Genomic DNA, 17464 nt, shown 5'->3' on the forward strand with positions numbered 1-17464 from the left:
ATCATGATGCTGTATGTCTGCACAGGTAGTATATTGGCTGTTACTATCTGTACTCCGTGGGCAAACCCATCAATTCAGACTGGTTGCACCAAATAAATACATACAATGATGCGTGTGAGTGTCAGAGGCAGGTCACAAAGGAAGTGTTCATTTCTTCTTTTAATCCTGATAGGGGCGTCTGAGCTCTCAACTAGCAAGCCAAGTGGCCGAGGAGACTGAACAAAGATATAAAAAGGAAGCCGCTGGCCCTTTGTTCTAGGAAGGTTGGGGATGGATACAGTCCTTTGTGCAACCCCAGCTGTGTGGTCCGTGATAGAGACCGTGCAGGCCGCAGCCTTGGCTCTCCCACCCTTCCCTTTACCGCGCGTTCCTTACCGTGAGGGTACAAATGTAACAACCCCGCCCTGTTTCTTTTACCAAGCTCCAAATCTCTATTAAAATTCATCCTACGCAAGCAAAAGAGGGCCCAGTGCAGCATCCTGAAATCACTCATTGACAGAAGAAACGATGGAAGGGATGCCTGGCGCAGGCGAAGATCCAGATTTAATCATGAAACCAAACCTGTCACTTCACATACAAGAGATCTCTCAAGAGTTGAAGGTCGACTCTGAAAGGATGAGAAACGAAGACCAAGACGACGCCATCGATGCTCTAAGTGTAGAGACGACAACAGATCAGATCTTCAACCCACCGACGGAGCCACAAATCCATTTGGAGCAACGGAAGCTTGGACTGAGCATTGTCCGAAACCTCGGCTGGTCTGGTTCCAGTTATGATGATTATGAGTATGTGCAAATTTAAACATACTTCAAAAGATTAAAGGACTCATTGTGTAACAATAGCGTTATCACGGTTCATGGCATACGCGACGATTATAGGACTGCCTGGATAGACAGAGAAGGCTCATGGTGGATAAAAAACAAATTATTCCATGATTTGTCGGCCAGGCAGATTGATTATTCATATGAGGTTCATGAGGATTCAGATTTGTACAAAACTGATGGCCTGCGACTGCATGCCGAACGGCTTTTGACTGCATACACGAACGTTCGTGGGGAGCTCGAAGATGTAGGTTTACGACATCCATTCGGGCGTGTGGCTCTGACAAGAAAATTGATAGATTGAAAGGGATCGCCCCATAATCTGGGTCTGCCACGATCTCGGCGGCACGATCGTGAAAGAAGTATTGATAAACCGGTCTTCTGCCCAAGCTATCATTCACTAACCATTTCAGGCTCTTTCCATGGCGTTGGCCCGTCCCGATAAGTTTGGAAGGATAGCAATATTAAGCACAGCCATTGTGAGTCTACGAAGACAAATTTTTCTCTCTTATGAGTAAAATATGGTATTGACCATTTTATAGGTGTTTCTCGGCTCTCCCCATCGGTTCCGTTCCTTTGAGGACCTTGAAGACCAGCTCCTTGCACTTATTCTGCTTCAAGGGCCTACTATCAGGGCTCAGTTACTTAAAAGGGTCAAGATGCTTGCTAACCAGGTAGAGAGAGCCAACCAAACATTTCTAAGCACCAAGTTATTCTATCGGATTACGATTTTCGACATCTACGCTCATAATATTCCTGATGCCAGGAACATACGATCATTTGAGAGCCATGCGACCCATACAAGTAGCATGAAAAATAATCAAGAGGTTTTGGACATACCCACGCCGACTACTCCTTTCTCCTACTTTGGACACGGTATTGGATACCCATTTGAATCGGCGAACAGATTTGTTCTAGATAAAGTGCATCATTTAGACATGGTCAGGGGAGACGGGCCAGATGAAAGCTGGGTTACACGAATCTTTAGGATGTTCAACATAGAAGGTTGCCGTGAGTTCTTCTATTTCATTATTCAGATATTTGTCATAAAATCACACTTGTCTTTCTAACAGCATGTGTCCAATGCATCAGCCATCAAACTCAATCGTCAGATTCTTCCGCTACAAGCATGCCTCCTGTCGCTAGCTCCTCCGACACGGCAATTCGATGTGTCATATGATCCAATGATGCCTAAGAATGCAACGGTGTGCTGGATCATCGAACAAAAGTTATTCGTGGAGCTCAACAAGACATTCAAATGCCCTAAGATAATCCATTTGCATGGAGATGGGAGCCCTCATATCGACATTCGTGAAATCTCTCGACGCCTTTACGCAAATTATGACGACTCTCGAGTCATTACTAATGATGGGACTCGGACGCCTGTTAGAAGTATCATTTATTTTGAGTTCGATCGGTGGGATTCCCGATACAACAACATTTCGTCAATGCTGTTACATTTTATCAACGTTGTGTCTTGGCGCTTCTGGCCCGAAAACGAGTGGCTGAAAGTGTTGGGAAACTACATAAGAGACGCCAAATATTGGTCATTGGAGACTATCTGGCAGATTTATATCGTTCCATTTTTTGACGACTATACCTCGAGGCTCACATTCTTCATTGGTTGCTTTGACCAGTGCCCTGAAAAGGAGCGCGAGTGGTTTTTGGGGCGCATCTTGGCCTTTCAAACCTACACTGAGTTGAGCCCTAGCTTCATCCTATCTACTTCTAGTAATGACGATTTAGCGATCGAATCGGTGTCCGAAGATTGGCGCATTAACCTGCAGGAATGCCAAGCTCTCAATCAGCCGATTGTCTTGAACACGTTGACCGATGAATTTCGGTCTGTATTATTCAATCTCATAGCGAGACGTCCTGTTTACGAAATAGCCCAGTTGCAGCTTGAGGCAATACTTGAACAATGCAGCAGCATGCCATACCTAGGCTTCATCATCCTAAGATGGCTTGGCAATTACCGCCGTGGAGCTTCGAAATCTGAGATTGTCGAGCTTATAAGGCAGCTCTCACCTGTCACTGTATATAATACAGTGTGTGTCATTATTTCTTCGTTGAGAAATAAAGATCAGTCAAGGATGAAAAACATATACAACTGGGTTAAATATGCAGCAGAGCCATGGACTGCGGAGTCATTAAGCGAGGCGCTTACTGTTCGCCAGCAGCTATCTGGAGATGATATAATGGCTGCAAAAGAACCATCACTTGATGATGTTGATTACAGGGATCTCGTACTCAACATTGAAGAAGTATTTGGCGGGATTATCGTCATCTTGAACCGCGATATCAAGTTCAGCCACCCATCGTTCTACGATGTTTACATTGACGGGACGGCACAAACCGGCGATGAAGAGAGAGAAAAAGTAAATGGAGATATTGCAACAGTGTGCTTATGTTACTTTAAGCTAAAAGGCACGCAAGAGAAGTTTTCAAGGCTCTCCCCTACGATCCCCGAGGAAGGTCCGTGGGCTACGTTGCTTGATGCAACGATCATTGCTCACCAGCGAGACAATATGGCTCAATACGCGGTACGTTTTTGGCCTCAGCATTATGGCGCCAGTGGCAAATACAAGCCGAGCAACATGGTCCATGATCTGTTCTCTGACCGGGCAGCTCGAGCCGCCTGGGAAGTGCCTTTCTTTTTCTTTTCTAACCCACTCAAGCGGGTCAACAGAAGCTACGTCTCTCCGCTACCAATATTTGCCATACTAGGTCTCGAAGATCTGATTGATGAGTATTTGGAGTCTCAAAAGAGCCAGCATGGATTTTCTCAGGATTGCTGGTATGCCATCACAGAGGCATCGAGAGTGGGAAATAAAGCTATCGTTCGGCGATTACTTGACCAAGTTCCTGTAGACGAAAGCGAGCTCGAGAATTCTCTGTTTTGGGCTGCAGCTTACGGAAAAGATGGCGCGGCAGACATTCTCCTTGAGCATATACCAAATCTCAATACATTCCAGTGGCCGAAAAACATCTTGCATCAAGCTGCTATTGCCGGATTGAACAATATTCTCGCAGCTCTCATACAAGCCGGCCATAACATGAATGAACCTGATCCTTTGTGGGGTGCACCCCCAGTGACAGCAGCGGCATTTTGGAATCAAACTTCCACAATAGAGTTTCTGATAAATTCCGACGCGAATATTGACCTCTCAATAGGCGATATAGATGGCGATGATGCACTAAGTATTGCCTCAACGGTGGGAGAGCCGCACATGGTCGCTATACTGCTCCAAGGGGGTGCGAACGTTCACCACAAAAACAACGAAGGCATCGGACCAGTCTACACAGCCACTGTTTACCACAAATATAAGGCATTGAAGTGCCTTCTAGCGGCCGGAGCGGAGTTTGAGAACGACCAGGAGGAAGAGAACATCCACGTACGACTACCCTTGATTACGGCAGTGAGATCTGGCTACCTGGAATGCACTCGCTTGCTTCTGGATGCAAGCATTGCTTGTCAAAATGCTCAAACTGGCACTGTCCCAGAAGATGTGCCTCTCGGTATTAGTTCGAGCAGTCACACACATATTACGTGCATGCTGCTTGAGAATGGTCCAATTCCGCCAAACAATACTCCTAGCACTGAGCAGCTCCTTCTTAAGGCTATTGAATCGGGCAATGTCCACCTTGTTTCGCTGTTGATAGAGCATGGTGCTTCTGTCAATGCTTTTGAAACGCCCTTAACATTGGCGTCTAAAAACGGCAGCGTTGAAATGGTGAGCTTGCTGCTTGAGAAAGGCGCCGACATCAATGAGATCACGAAAGACGGATTCAGGGAATCGCCCTTGTTTCATGCCATCTATGCAAACAACGTAGACGTTGCAATGTTGTTGAAGCAAGATGCCGATCTGAATTTTGAGACAGATTTAGGGTGGAATCTTCTCAACGGCGCCTACAAGACTCCAGAGGTGATTCCCGAGCTACTTCAAAGAGGCCTTGATCGTGATCATCAGTGTATTTTTGGAAGTATTCTTCATATGACTGCACGATGGGGCCACTCAAAGACGATGAAAGTCTTGCTGGAATCGGATTCTAAGCCTAGCCTGGACCTCGTATACGGGGCCGCTGATATCTTTTCGAAGACTGTGGGCTCAGATTTTATCATTGAAGATGAGCTTGGTCTCACGGCTTTGTTAATCGCCTGCCAGAGATGTGAGCCCGACTGCGTGGAGCTCTTATTGAAGGCCGGTGCGGATCCTCACTTCCGTAGCAAAAATGATATAGAGGCCTCGGATATACTCATGCGGGCTAGAAATCTTGAAAAGGCTGAACGATGTCTCAGAATGCTTCTATCCGGACCTTACAAAGAATCGGCAGCGCAAAAGTTGGACAAGAAAGGAAATACACTATTGCATAAGATTGAAAAGAAGACGCTCATTTCTGTGCTACAGCTTCTGGTTAAAGCCGGGGTGCCAGTTGACAGCAAGAATCGGGATGGATATACTCCCTTGGCCGTCGCCGTCCGAAAGGGTAACGAAGCAGCGGCCAAGTACCTCATCGAGTGCGGAGCCTCTCGTACGGGCAGTACTTTGCACCTAGCTTGTACACAAGGTTCCTTGGACCTTGTCAAACTGCTTATACAGGAGGGTGCTGATCCCAAAGCTATAGAGCCGGAGAATGGCAGGTCGCTTCTCTACACGGCACTTCACATAGATGATGAGGAAGCATGCAGCCAGATGGTGCGTTATCTCGTTGATGAGGTCAAAGTTCCGCTTGACCAACCAGGTGGACAATTCAAGTACCCTGTCATTCAGGCCGCTCATATGGCTCGCGGACCCGAAAGTGCCGGATTGAAGGCACTCAAATTGCTCATCCGGCGTAAGGCGAGACTTGATATGGCCGATGATCAGGGGCGTCGTGCAGTTCACGTTGCAGCAGCGTCTTTATGGAAAGACGGCCTCTCTGCTCTTGTTCGAGCAGGTGTCGATATCAATGTACGAGATAAGCTTGGTCGCCTGCCGATTCATTTTGCGGCTTCAGTAAGTAATCAGGGCAACCTCGAATATTTGCTAAGCCGATTCGAAGACATCGACGTCAACGCGACAGATGATGACAATTGGACCCCGCTGCTATGGGCAAGTCGTACGGGCGCCTTTGAAAGCGTGGCTCAGTTGCGTGAAAGAGGTGCCGACGTATGGATTCGAGGAGGAAGGCGAGTTGAAGACTCCAAGTCAGTGGTTACGTGGTCGGCATTAAAGCTGGCTCGTTTCGCAGATAGGGATTCTGCATGGAATGAATATCTCACGCCCAAAGAAAGTACAAGAGTCAACTCAGGTGGCGATACAGAAGAATGGAACGACTCCCTCCACAAAAGCAGGCCGGGGGATCAAAAGGCGATGAAGTGTGAGAGTTGTCTTACGGCAAGTATTACCGTCGATAGGCCTATGGAATCAATTATGCTAATGACCCAATATAGGAAATTTTGGGAATTCGCTGGGAATGTCGAATATGTGCTAGTCAAGTTTCCTTTTGCTTCAAGTGCTTCGGCCGTCGGGATGACATCCACCATTCAGGTCATTCTTTTGAAGAGATATGGCCTCTCTATAAACAAACATTATTAGTGAAGCGTAGAGAATTTATGGCAAATTCTGGCGATATGGAAACTGATTTGACTCTGGCAGATGGTTCAAGATTGCACGAGGACGTGGAAGCTGTAGTGGGCGGTGAGGTTGGCGCAGTAGCTCCGGGCGATGAGGCTTCCAATGACATAGACTTGGACTTTGACAGCGAGGATACAGACTCAAGTTCTGAGTTCTGAAAGTGACCTTATTTATTTCGATAGGTAAAGTCAAAGGAATTGCCAGTAGGGCTTCAGGCTTTATGTAGTCAGGGCTTAGTATGGTACGAACTCGCCTCTGAGAAGTCAGTCATACATCAAAATGCGTTGTTCCTGGTATTATGTTTGATAGCAGGAATTTTCCCCCAACTTACAAGTACTTTTCTTACATTTTAAGAGTCCAATCGTGTGATCTTGCTATATCTTATACAGTACCAAGTCTGTGCATTCCCTTTTGTTGAGAGTATGTTGCACCTAGCCCATTCATATGAACACAACAGTATGTTACAAGGGGATACTAAAGAGCCATAGAAGATCTAGATAACGCATTTTGAAAGCGGTTGACCACATTAATGATGCTGTACTGCAATATTTTTGTTGTCTAGGTATGCAAATGGCAAACATTCCCCGATGACGCTTGACTTGCAAAGTGTTTGCGGACCAGCGGATATATAAAGTAGGTTATGATTAAAAAGGAAATGCCCGCTAAGGATTCAGCCTATGGCGATAAAGTTGCCCACGCTAATGATCAGCCCAGAGTCACAAACAGATCGCATCAACCAGAGTCACAACTCACCACCTGAAAAAGATAACAGAAGCAAAAAGTAAAAACATACAACAGCCGGTGTTCGCCAGTGGTCACCCACCTGACTACTAATCTGCCGGTTAGCGGCTTATCTATGGGGGAGCAGACGGGACCCCGAGTTTTCCGCTACCTATGGTCGTATGTGCTAGAGAAACTGAAGAGAGGATTTATATAGACTTGTTCCTTGAGAGGGAGAGTATGTGAGAATAAGACGAAATGCGTGTGCCATAAACCCCTGTAAATACCTAGCTGAGGGGTAGATCGAGTTGATTCGACGGTGAGAAAAAGTAAAGCACTTGATCATGACACCAGAGGCCTACTCCATATATTGTGGGTACCATTCTTTGTCTTTTCACCATGAGTATAAGATAACACGGTACATCATGGTTGATCATGACAGCTTGTACAAGATGTTCTTAAGTTAATATGACAAGAAATGAATATGGAATGGTAGATAGACCACGAAGCATACTATAGATTGGCGACAAATGCTGCACAGATTTGCTTCATCAACAAATTTACACAGCTATTGTCTTGACTGCGTACGCGTATTATGGTGCTGGCAAGCCTCAACCAAATCTCAGGGTTGTTTTAACAGCTACATAATTTGTTCCATGACACCAAGCGGTGTAACGCTAATTTGAAGGCAATGAAGACCGGTGAGCATCAATGGAGGTGGTTAACAGCAGGGGAAAGAAGCTATACGAGATAGCCCACCATGTATCGTATCCACTGTACTAGAATAAGACTCCCTCTGCCTACGGAGTATTGTTACACACAATGCCTGACTATGGGGGATTTTCCTCTTTTTAACGGGGCTTTCAAGCATCTAGACCGGGTAGTTATAGTTACATGTATGCTTCATTCCTTCTGTGTCACCTCCTCCGCGAGTCTCCGTCCAGCCTTACCTTGTGGCTGTTAGACTGGCTTATATGTAAGGAAACGCCATGTCGCTTCACAACGGTCTCATAGCCCTCGAAAAAAGGGCAAGTGCATTCATTCATCTTGAGTATTACGGATCAGGTACAATTCGCGAACTTCCCATTTTACAGCCACCGGACCGAAGCTTCAATCAGCAACTCTCTGTAGTTGGTCAAACGAATCTTGCCGCCCCAAAAATCCATGCGAAGACGCTTACATGCAGTCTGACAGTGAACTGATGGCCTCCATAAATGATACCTTCCACTTTTAGACAAATCTCCTGAAAATCAACCTCAATTTCTAATCTGACATGGCACCTAAATATATTATAATACAATTGTTTCGCCCGTTTAGAAAATTTTGCACGTAAGAAGACAAAGCATAACCAGAGTCAAGATGCCGTCCGTCAATCCAGGTCTCCTTTCACTCCTACTTTTTGCTCTTCCCAAGGCTGCCAATGCCGTCAATGATGTCGATGCCGGCTTTGATGCCTACGCAGCGTCCCAGGTGATGGTTGACAAGTCCTCTCATTCCTGGGAATGGGGCACAGCCGCAGAAGCTCTTCTAGAGCTGTATAACCCCGAGCTATCTGTCTTTGGATCCAATCCTTTCCCAAATGGCAAAGTTCCTCAGGCCGATCCTAGCACCACCGCCCTTGCATATGCGAAGCAGTTCATAAACCGCAATTCGCAGACACTTGTCAATGATACCGCGGTCGGCGATCCGGCATCACTGGGTGTTTCAGCGATTCTCCTTGGCCAATCGGACAGTGTCTACATCGGCGCGGCTAACCGCGAGTCTGACTTTCTTCTCAACGTTGCCCCGCGATGGAGTAACGGTGCAATTTCCCATCGACCGGATGTTGCCGAGCTGTGGGCTGACAATATGGCCATGTCTTTCCCATTCTGTACATCATTTCATCTTGTTGTTTGAGCATATAGAACGCGCAGCTAATATCATTTGTCTATCTATAGTGGCTTATCTTGCCGTTCAGCATAACGACACTTCATTGATGTCTCTTACGGTCCAACAGTGTGGCCTGCAACGCGCTGTTCTGAAAGGCAATAGTCTCAGCTGGCAACACATCATCGGTCCCCAATCCCAAGACACGGGCCTTTGGTCAACAAGCAACGGCTGGGCCGGCTATGGTATGGTGCGAGTGCTGCACACACTCCAGAAGTGGAGTGGTTCGGCCTCGATGACTTCACAAGCTAGCCAACTCAAGGGATGGATCAAAGAGATCCTGGACGGCGCGATTCAATCAAGCCTAGACAGCGGCTTATTGCGCAATTACCTTAACGATGGCAGTTGGTTTGGCGAAATTTCCGGGACTGCAGTTCTGAGCGCTGTGGCGTATCGAATGGCCGTTAACGACCCTAATATGTTTCCGCAATCCTACATCACCTGGGCCGACTCAAATAGAAGGTCTCTAGCACAGAAGCAGAACAGCGGTGGCCTTTTCTCGCCGGCTGTTAACCCATATAACTGGCATGATAGAACTAAGTATACTGCTGGATCACCTGAGGGCCAGGCATTCGCCGTTTATCTGTACACAGCATATAGAGACTGCGTCAACGCCGGAATTTGTCAAGCATGAACCACAGCTGCGGCTACTTGAACAATTGCCTTGGGCCAATTGATAGTTTGTTTATAATTATACCTAGCTACTGTATATATTATTTTCGAGAGCTCGCTAGCTCTGAACCAAATCAAGTTGCATCTGGAGACTAAACCAGCTCAGCAAAGGTCATGCCCGACCTCGATGTTATTGGCAGCAAGTTACAAAGACATATCTCCATTTCATTTATTCGCTCTATTTATCATCTCTATCGGTCCTCTCCTCACCACAATCTCCCCCATACATGCTGATGCATAGCCAGCAGGATCAGTTGACCACCCGCCGTTGAAGGAAGCATGCCCAGCCTTACACTATTGATGCACGGACAACAAAAGATATAAACACCTTATTTGTCGGACACCTTGTAGTAACGCGACCAGACGCTCTTTTCTTGATCGATCTTGGCAAACAATTCGGCAGCGCCGGGTATCTTTTTGGAGTTTTCGATTGACTCATCTGCTGCTGCCATATCGCGCCAAATGAAATAGTCAACCCAACGATTATCGGGCTCACAATGAAAGATCTCTCGGGAAACAAATCCTTCAGTTTTAGAGGAGTTGATTCCGATCTGCTTCATAGTCTCAAGCTGCTCCTTATAATCGATACCATCCTTGAAATAGACGACAATGATCTCATGAGCCTGTTTGTTCGCCATTGCTGTCTTTGCTGCCGATTGAGGACGGTTGTATGGATTGTCGTACAGTTGAAACTGTTACTGTAAAAATCGGTTAGCATTCAATAGCACTTCCCGAGCGACTATGGACTCACTTCTTTTTGTTCTCTTATTAGTTGAAGAGTAATCTGGATGTGTTCTTGGTGCAAGAGATTCCACAGGGAGAAATTATCCCCTTTATAGATGATTTCTACGGATAGGGAGCTGATATTTTACCAAAATGATACACAGACCGCGGTTAAGACAAAATGGCGTCACCGAGCAAACAGGACGCTGCGATCAAGAGTGGCGACATATTGGAACCTAACCTCTCGGGATTTAACATTCGTCATTGGTAATAGATAAAGAATGGATTATTTAGTAATCCAGCAATTCGATAGGCTGACAATAAAACAAGCTAACAGGCGTAACGCGTCAGATAATTAGCAAATCCCAATAATAATGTGAATAGAATGTGCTGTGATACTCTCTTTGGAACCTTTTTAACCCAATACAAATCGCACTAGGGCCAGTATCAGACGTGGCTACTGGGTAAATGCGTAGATAGATATTCATTAGTTGCTAAATAGAGGAGTAAGCCATCCTTTGTCATCGGACCAGAACAGTGACTAGAGGTAGAACCCATTTTCAATGAGGTTATGGTTTGCTTCGTATGTTCCCCGCTATATCAGCTTCTCATTGATATATGGATAAGCCATTGCTACCCACTCTACATCTGAATCAGACTCCACCAAGCAACAAAAATCCTTTTCATCTTTTCATCATTGAAAGTTCCTTTCTATTCCGCCCTACTCCACAATGATTTTTTCCTGTTCACTATAAAAGAGAACATCCTTTCTGCTCTTACTTACACAAGTATATCATCCTTCAATAGCTGTCTTTCCGGCTTCATATTCTTTCAAATTATATGAAAGAGTGCCTCGTGTACCCTTCTTCGCACTTGGGTTTCTTACCTTCTCAATGGCTTCTTGCAGCCGTGTTTCTCGAAGACTCTTTTCCCAAAATGTAACTAGATATTATGTCGTTGGATTTTTGATCGGTGTTCTGACTTGTTATTTCTCTTTGCAGAGTAGCCGACTACTTCAAATCTCCAGAAGCCGATTCAATTTTGCTTTTACCATCCTTGGAAACAGGAATATGTCTACCGGCTCTCCCAACGGTATTCCCGTCTCACAAGCACCTGTGTCTCAGACGGATCTTTATGATGACTCCTGCCATTGCGGCTACTTGAAGTATTCGGCATCTTTTTCTCTTTCGAAGCCTTCATCACATCTTCAAAAATGCAACTGCTCTATTTGTCGTAAAGCAGGTTATGCGCTCTTGTCACCTGAGCCAAAGTCTTCGTTCAGGATTATCTCACCAAAGGCTGGAGTATCAGCGCTTTCTGATTACACCTTCCATACCAAATCGATGCATCACTATTTTTGCCCACATTGCGGCGTGCGGGGCTTCCTCATGGCTTCGTTTCCAAATGGTGGAGAGGAAATTACTGAGGTATTTGTTAATGCTGGGACAATCGATGGCAAATCCGACGGAAGTAAAATGGAGGAGCTTGGCAAATTGAAGGTGAAATATATAAATGGAAAGGCAGAGGCTTGGTCGGACCCTCCTTCAGATACCCCTTATGAAGGGGGACTTGCGTAGTTGACCACTTAGTCTACATATATTATTTTTTTATTCGAGAGCTATATCTCTATATCTTTCTGTGAACTGTCAATGTTGAAGTACGTGAAATCGCATTCAGATAATTTTCATGCACTCAATACCTTGAACTAATCGTTCAGCATACCACTAAACCATGTTCCAATGTTTCATGAACTCATACAAACAGCAAGTATGTACAACGCATGAGTCCTCTTAACACCATAGGTTTTTCTTAGGCATTGAGTAAATAGCGGCGTTCAAAGATCAAGGGAGTTACTGAAGTCAGGTAATGGATATCCTATCCCCAAAATCTACAGACACAACAGTCAGGCCTGCCAAAATTAGCCAAAACCGTCTCTCCCTCCTCCCCAGAGACCTGCATTGCTACATCATTAGTGAGTAAGGTTCGACTTCTGGAGGCTCGTGCGTAACCAGAAGCAATCCCCCCCCCCCTCCCGCCCTTATTAGTGTCAGTGCTATCATCGTGGCTTACTGCCTATTCTGGACTACTCTAGGCATTTTAGTGCAGCAGAATGGGAGTAAGCCAAGTGGCTTATTTCCTAAAAGGAGGGACAGGAGCAAGGAGTCTACTGAAATACGCGATTCATTCACTCAATACTACTCGGCAAGCTTCAGATCGGAAAGTAAGAAAAATTGCTCTGTCAGGCTGAAATATAATATGCAAAAGTCGCATTCATCTTTCGCTTCCTGCACATGCCAATCAACTGAACGAAATGGTCGAGGGATAAAAAAAGAAGTCATAGTGTACAGCAAAAGTTGACAATTCGCTCTAAGAGTACAGTGCCAGAAATTCCACCAAAAAGATGGGCACTGAAAACAAGCCCATCCAGAGCTAAGGCCGGGGCAGAGTGTAACGCTGAGCCTTGAACCCGGAGTTATGTAATTACCTGTAGTCTACAGTGCAGGTCCTTCTAGTGTATCTCCAATAAATCTCACTCTGTGTAAACCACTTTAGTTCCGTACATTATTACACCGGGCATGGTCAGCAAATATTCGCCTAAGGAGACACCGAACGGCCGACGGGAGGCGTCGCAAACTCTTCCCATCCTCTCAACTCTGCCAACCTACATTACAATCTTCAATCTCATGGATATAACTTTTAACTCACCTACTACCAATGACCAAGATAAATGAAGCTGGCTATTCTGGAAAGTCACCTGGGTTAGAGCTTGTGTTCCGTTCAACCACGCCAAAACGCCCACGTGTGGCAAAAAAGCGTCTACTTACTCCTGCGAGACGAGCGCAGAACCGAGCATCCCAAGCGAGATACAGTATGTGTGGCTCTCTTCCTTCCAGAATGTAAGCTAATGTGCTCTTGAATGATACCAGGACTGAAGCAACGACAACTCAGTGAAGAATCAGCAAAGACGGAATCCCAAATTGATGACGAGTCATCCGAGGTCGCCACGGTACTTGACAATCAGCCTAATGCAGCGTCCACCTTGATAACGCTCCAAGACCTGGATCGACCAAAATTCACTAAATTTGACTATCATTTCTCCCCATCCTTCCGACTTCTTGAGGCACAGAATGATGTTTGGCAGCACGTGGAAAATACTCCACCCCAAGCTGAACCCTCCGTTTCACCAAGGACAAGAAGGCCGAATGACACGACCGGTACCAGTCACTGGGACTATAATGACATGATAGTGTCCAGAGAGCTGGAACCTAACACTCCAAACAACTACTTCTCCGTGTCGGAGATACAAGATTATTCATATTGCATACCGTCGAACAGCCATACTGTGACCGCGTCGACGCGACTAGATCAGACAGGGGTAGATGGAGACCATGGGGGGAGAGAACGGCAAACAATAATCCCACCGACGCCGTTCCTACTGATCAATCATATCCGTTTACGTGATATGACATTCTTAGCAGCCACTCTCGCAATCGCAGCTTCAATCGGCGTTACTTCTGAAGACTATCTTAACGACAGACCCTCTCCCTTTTACTTATTCAGCACCGCCACTTCTGTACAAACCGCAGCGCACTATTTCGAGCAAACTGTAAAGCCGCACCTTCGACCAAGCCTGACTCAACTCTCTCAGCCACATGCCTCATACCTCGACTTGATCATCTTTCCTCATTTTAGAGAGCGTGCAGTCACTTTCGCTACCAACGACCCTTGTATGCTAGATCAGGAGGAATTATTCAATGATATGATATCAGGCGGTTTGACCTGCTGGGGGAACGCTGACAATGGTGTTGGCACCCGAGGTAACGGAGTACCTTGGGATATGAGAAGCTGGGAGGCGAAACCATGGTTTACAAGGAAATGGTGGTTTTTGCTTAAAGAAGATAATGAGATGCAAGATGCATCAAATTGGTGGCGGCAAATGCGTGGGGAAGACGAAAATGAGGTTTTCTTATAGGAGGCTAATACACACATGTATTTAAGTATGCAATGCTGGATGGATGTAGACATGAGAACTAACGATAACTAGATGAGATTCTAAATTGAGGAAGCTGATACATTTTAGTTCAATGTGTCGACACAATAATTACGATGATTGCATCTATCTGACTAAATGTAGGGACAGATCCTTAGCTCCGCCCGATTCTCAATCGAAGTTGTCATAATAAGTAACGGTAAACCTGCCGTCAGTGTTTTGGACCACACGGGCATAGAATTTGCCCTGACCTTCACCACTGCTAAAGTCAATGGTGGCGCCGTCTCTAGCAACAGCACCATAGTCAACAATTTCACCCGGAACTTGCTGACTTTCGGAAACAAAGAACTTCATCTTTGGAGTAATCTGGATATTCATATTGTTGAGTGGGGCAATCTGGAAGTCCAAGTCAGCAGGTAGTCCATAATTCTGAGATGGCCAGATCAGCATACTGAAGCAACTGGGGCAACTTGTCCGCGGTTATTGACTTTCGCAAGCCCGACAAGATAGCTATTGTTGGGAACCGCAAAGTCGGTACCAGTTTTGATCTCAAAGGCACCAGGAATGGCACTTGGGTTGATCTCGGTAATCGTGGGGAAGTTTTGAATGATCTGTTTGTCAAAAGTGCCTATTTGCAAAAGCCGTCAGCCTATTGATCTTGTTCCATATCTTTAGGACAGTTATTCCTCACTTCCAGGGACCTCAGTTGTACCAAGACGAGCCAACAGGCTCATGCCACTGGTGACTATGACGCCTGGCGCTGGTGTCGTAGGCACAGTGCCAACCCCTGTCAAGTCACTCATTAGCCCCGACGGAAACATAGAAACGGATTCAGATATTTTCCTACACGCATAAAAGTCCGCTCCGGTACGGACTTCAAAGCTTCCATGATAAGGAACGAACGAGGTGTACCACACATTCATCCAAGGTTGCTGGCCTCCAGTGAAGTCCGGAGGGTTCATAAAGACAGCATAGTTAGTGTTCGCGCCGCGTTGATTCTCTACAGAGATGGTGTAGCTGGTAGACATATTGATGGAAGACAAGATTGGGGTCAAAATAATTTGTAAAATGAATAGGACTACTTGCTTGCGTATACTGCGTGCAGAATAAGTAATGGAAACAGGAGGGCGTGGGACACGTTTATATAGATAAAATGGGGTGGAATTGATACGTAGATTCTGTTATGCTCGTTTGCCACACCACACTAACACGTCTTTACAGGTAAGCTTCTTTCCGATACTAAAGCCTAGGCTCTGAAACGAAGTCAAAAATAATTTCTGTGTTACAAAAGTCAAAGAGGAGAAAAGATACAGTGTACTACGGCTATAAATACAAGCGACCATGAAAGCTGAGACCGGGGTCATGGAGCAATGTTTTGGCGTATCAACAAGAGCCTGGAACTACCTGGGCGACACGAATCTGAAGCCGCTGCATGACGCTACTCTATGTAAGTGTCTCACCGATCAATGGCTCCAACCATTAAAAGAGACGATTTGTCGGATAGAGGTACCTACGGGTGTCGTTTGGAGCGCCTAAAGGATCTAATTTCCAGGAACAAGGAACGTGCAGCCGGTGAAAGCAATTGTGCGTAAGGCTCATGCATCTCAGCCGCGTCCCCGCTATAGCCCATGAGAGCGAGATACGTATCCATGGATGTTATTATGAAGCATTGAGTATTAGAAATTCCATTTGTCACAAATCAACTTTTGTATCTAGATACAAGCTTAGGCTTATGATTGCCATGTGCTCTACCATTTTTCTTGTCGCATAGAGGTGAGTGGCTTGGCTGCGAGCTAGATGTTAGAGGCTTGCCCAAGGATGCATTTTATGCCATTTGCGCAACGGAGGCGGCTCTCTAGAGAGCTGAGGAAATTGTGTTTGTGTTCACATGCTGTGCAAATGCATCCATCGTATAATTGTTGCTCTCAAGAAATACAACATTATTGTACTACGAGGAAGAACAATAGCGTTGATAGGTGTCACGCTACCCCACCCCAAGACGCATACAACAAGACCTGACATTGATGTAAAGATGGAGGTAAAAGCTCTCTCCTATTCGTAGCCTGGAACAGACAGGATCTAAATCCAGGTCCATCACTCGGAGATCTGTGCCGGCGTTGTCATTTCCTGTTTGTGAAAAATGACCACACGGTCTTAAGTGCGAATATTATTGGTGATCTTGACGAGACGGCATCTGGAGCGGCATCCGCGGTTTGTAAATATTCACATCCTTGCATTTTACTCCCTTACATTCCTGGAGCCAACGATTGCATTGCACTGGCCATGTAAAAGCGCTTGAATTGACCCTGCATTCATACGTGGCATCCGAATTCGCGGTTCTAATATCCTGCCTGCATTGCCCTTACATCATGTAGCCAACATAGCCTGACCACTCACTCACACTCCTCGCCTATGCACCATATTGATCCGAGACATTGTAGCTGGTGCTACTCACTGACTGGCGGGGTAAACAAGGTCCATATCTTTCCGATAAACTCATCAGAAGCTATTGATTTGATTCGGCTTTGGATATGCGCGTACGTGTCCCGCAGTTATTGGAACTATGCCAGCCGTGCTACGTAAAAAAGAAGAAGAGAAAGGCACCATCGAGTTGCAAAAGGACCAATTAAGTATACCCTTATGCATAACGATTACCATATTACACTGAAATTGGAGGCATAGCACCTTGCAAAGCACAACATTTAGTTCCAAATAGAATGCTTGGCTATGTGAAGACGATAATAGCGAGTGACACGGTGGCCCGCATGCAAGAGGTAGATGGTGTGGACAACAAGCCGAGGACGATGAGCATGCTAGTGAATGGAATGAAACAAGCAAAATAGAAGTCGGTGAGGAGAAGAAAGTGGCCATGTGAGTCTAAGATGGCCTAAAACTTATGATCTAAAATATGATGTCAATACGTCCAAACCTTTCTGCATAGATGAAATACCTTAGACGTGCCTGATCCTGTATGGAGTGGGTAATGCAAGACA

At 45.7% G+C, this 17464-nt stretch overlaps 5 protein-coding genes across 5 annotated transcripts; 3 read left to right on the top strand and 2 right to left on the bottom strand.

Moving 5' to 3' along the window:
• Positions 1-406: 406 nt before the first annotated feature.
• On the top strand, positions 407-6597 carry V8C40DRAFT_285484 (ankyrin repeat protein; the record flags this gene model as incomplete). The annotated part of the gene is made up of 9 exons (XM_083222382.1): positions 407-785; positions 843-1068; positions 1121-1183; positions 1235-1300; positions 1364-1832; positions 1914-5789; positions 5820-6024; positions 6058-6211; positions 6256-6597. The coding sequence occupies exons 1-9, from the start codon at positions 508-510 to the stop codon at positions 6595-6597; spliced, it is 5679 nt and encodes a 1892-aa protein (XP_083076396.1). The 5' UTR covers positions 407-507.
• A 1848-nt stretch (positions 6598-8445) lies between these two features.
• On the top strand, positions 8446-9850 carry V8C40DRAFT_237706 (Six-hairpin glycosidase-like protein). The gene is made up of 2 exons (XM_083214295.1): positions 8446-9029; positions 9097-9850. The coding sequence occupies exons 1-2, from the start codon at positions 8519-8521 to the stop codon at positions 9717-9719; spliced, it is 1134 nt and encodes a 377-aa protein (XP_083076397.1). The 5' UTR covers positions 8446-8518; the 3' UTR covers positions 9720-9850.
• Positions 9851-10086: 236 nt separating this feature from the next.
• V8C40DRAFT_263308 (uncharacterized protein) lies at positions 10087-10395 on the bottom strand (the record flags this gene model as incomplete). The annotated part of the gene is made up of 1 exon (XM_083219452.1): positions 10087-10395. One exon carries the CDS (start codon positions 10393-10395, stop codon positions 10087-10089), a length of 309 nt encoding a protein of 102 aa, XP_083076398.1.
• A 2646-nt stretch (positions 10396-13041) lies between these two features.
• V8C40DRAFT_237709 (uncharacterized protein) lies at positions 13042-14548 on the top strand. The gene is made up of 2 exons (XM_083214296.1): positions 13042-13349; positions 13408-14548. The coding sequence occupies exons 1-2, from the start codon at positions 13196-13198 to the stop codon at positions 14451-14453; spliced, it is 1200 nt and encodes a 399-aa protein (XP_083076399.1). The 5' UTR covers positions 13042-13195; the 3' UTR covers positions 14454-14548.
• Positions 14549-14552: 4 nt separating this feature from the next.
• Positions 14553-15682, bottom strand: V8C40DRAFT_162537 (uncharacterized protein). Its single transcript, XM_083211489.1, has 4 exons — positions 15319-15682; positions 15163-15258; positions 14924-15099; positions 14553-14867 (listed from the first exon to the last, which is right to left on the bottom strand). Exons 1-4 carry the CDS (start codon positions 15497-15499, stop codon positions 14643-14645), a joined length of 678 nt encoding a protein of 225 aa, XP_083076400.1. The 5' UTR covers positions 15500-15682; the 3' UTR covers positions 14553-14642.
• Between the last annotated feature and the right edge of the window lie 1782 nt (positions 15683-17464).

The sequence above is a fragment of the Trichoderma camerunense genome (genome assembly GCF_050948025.1).
Source record: "Trichoderma camerunense strain CBS 138272 chromosome Unknown V8C40scaffold_4, whole genome shotgun sequence".
Lineage (NCBI taxonomy): Eukaryota > Fungi > Ascomycota > Sordariomycetes > Hypocreales > Hypocreaceae > Trichoderma > Trichoderma camerunense.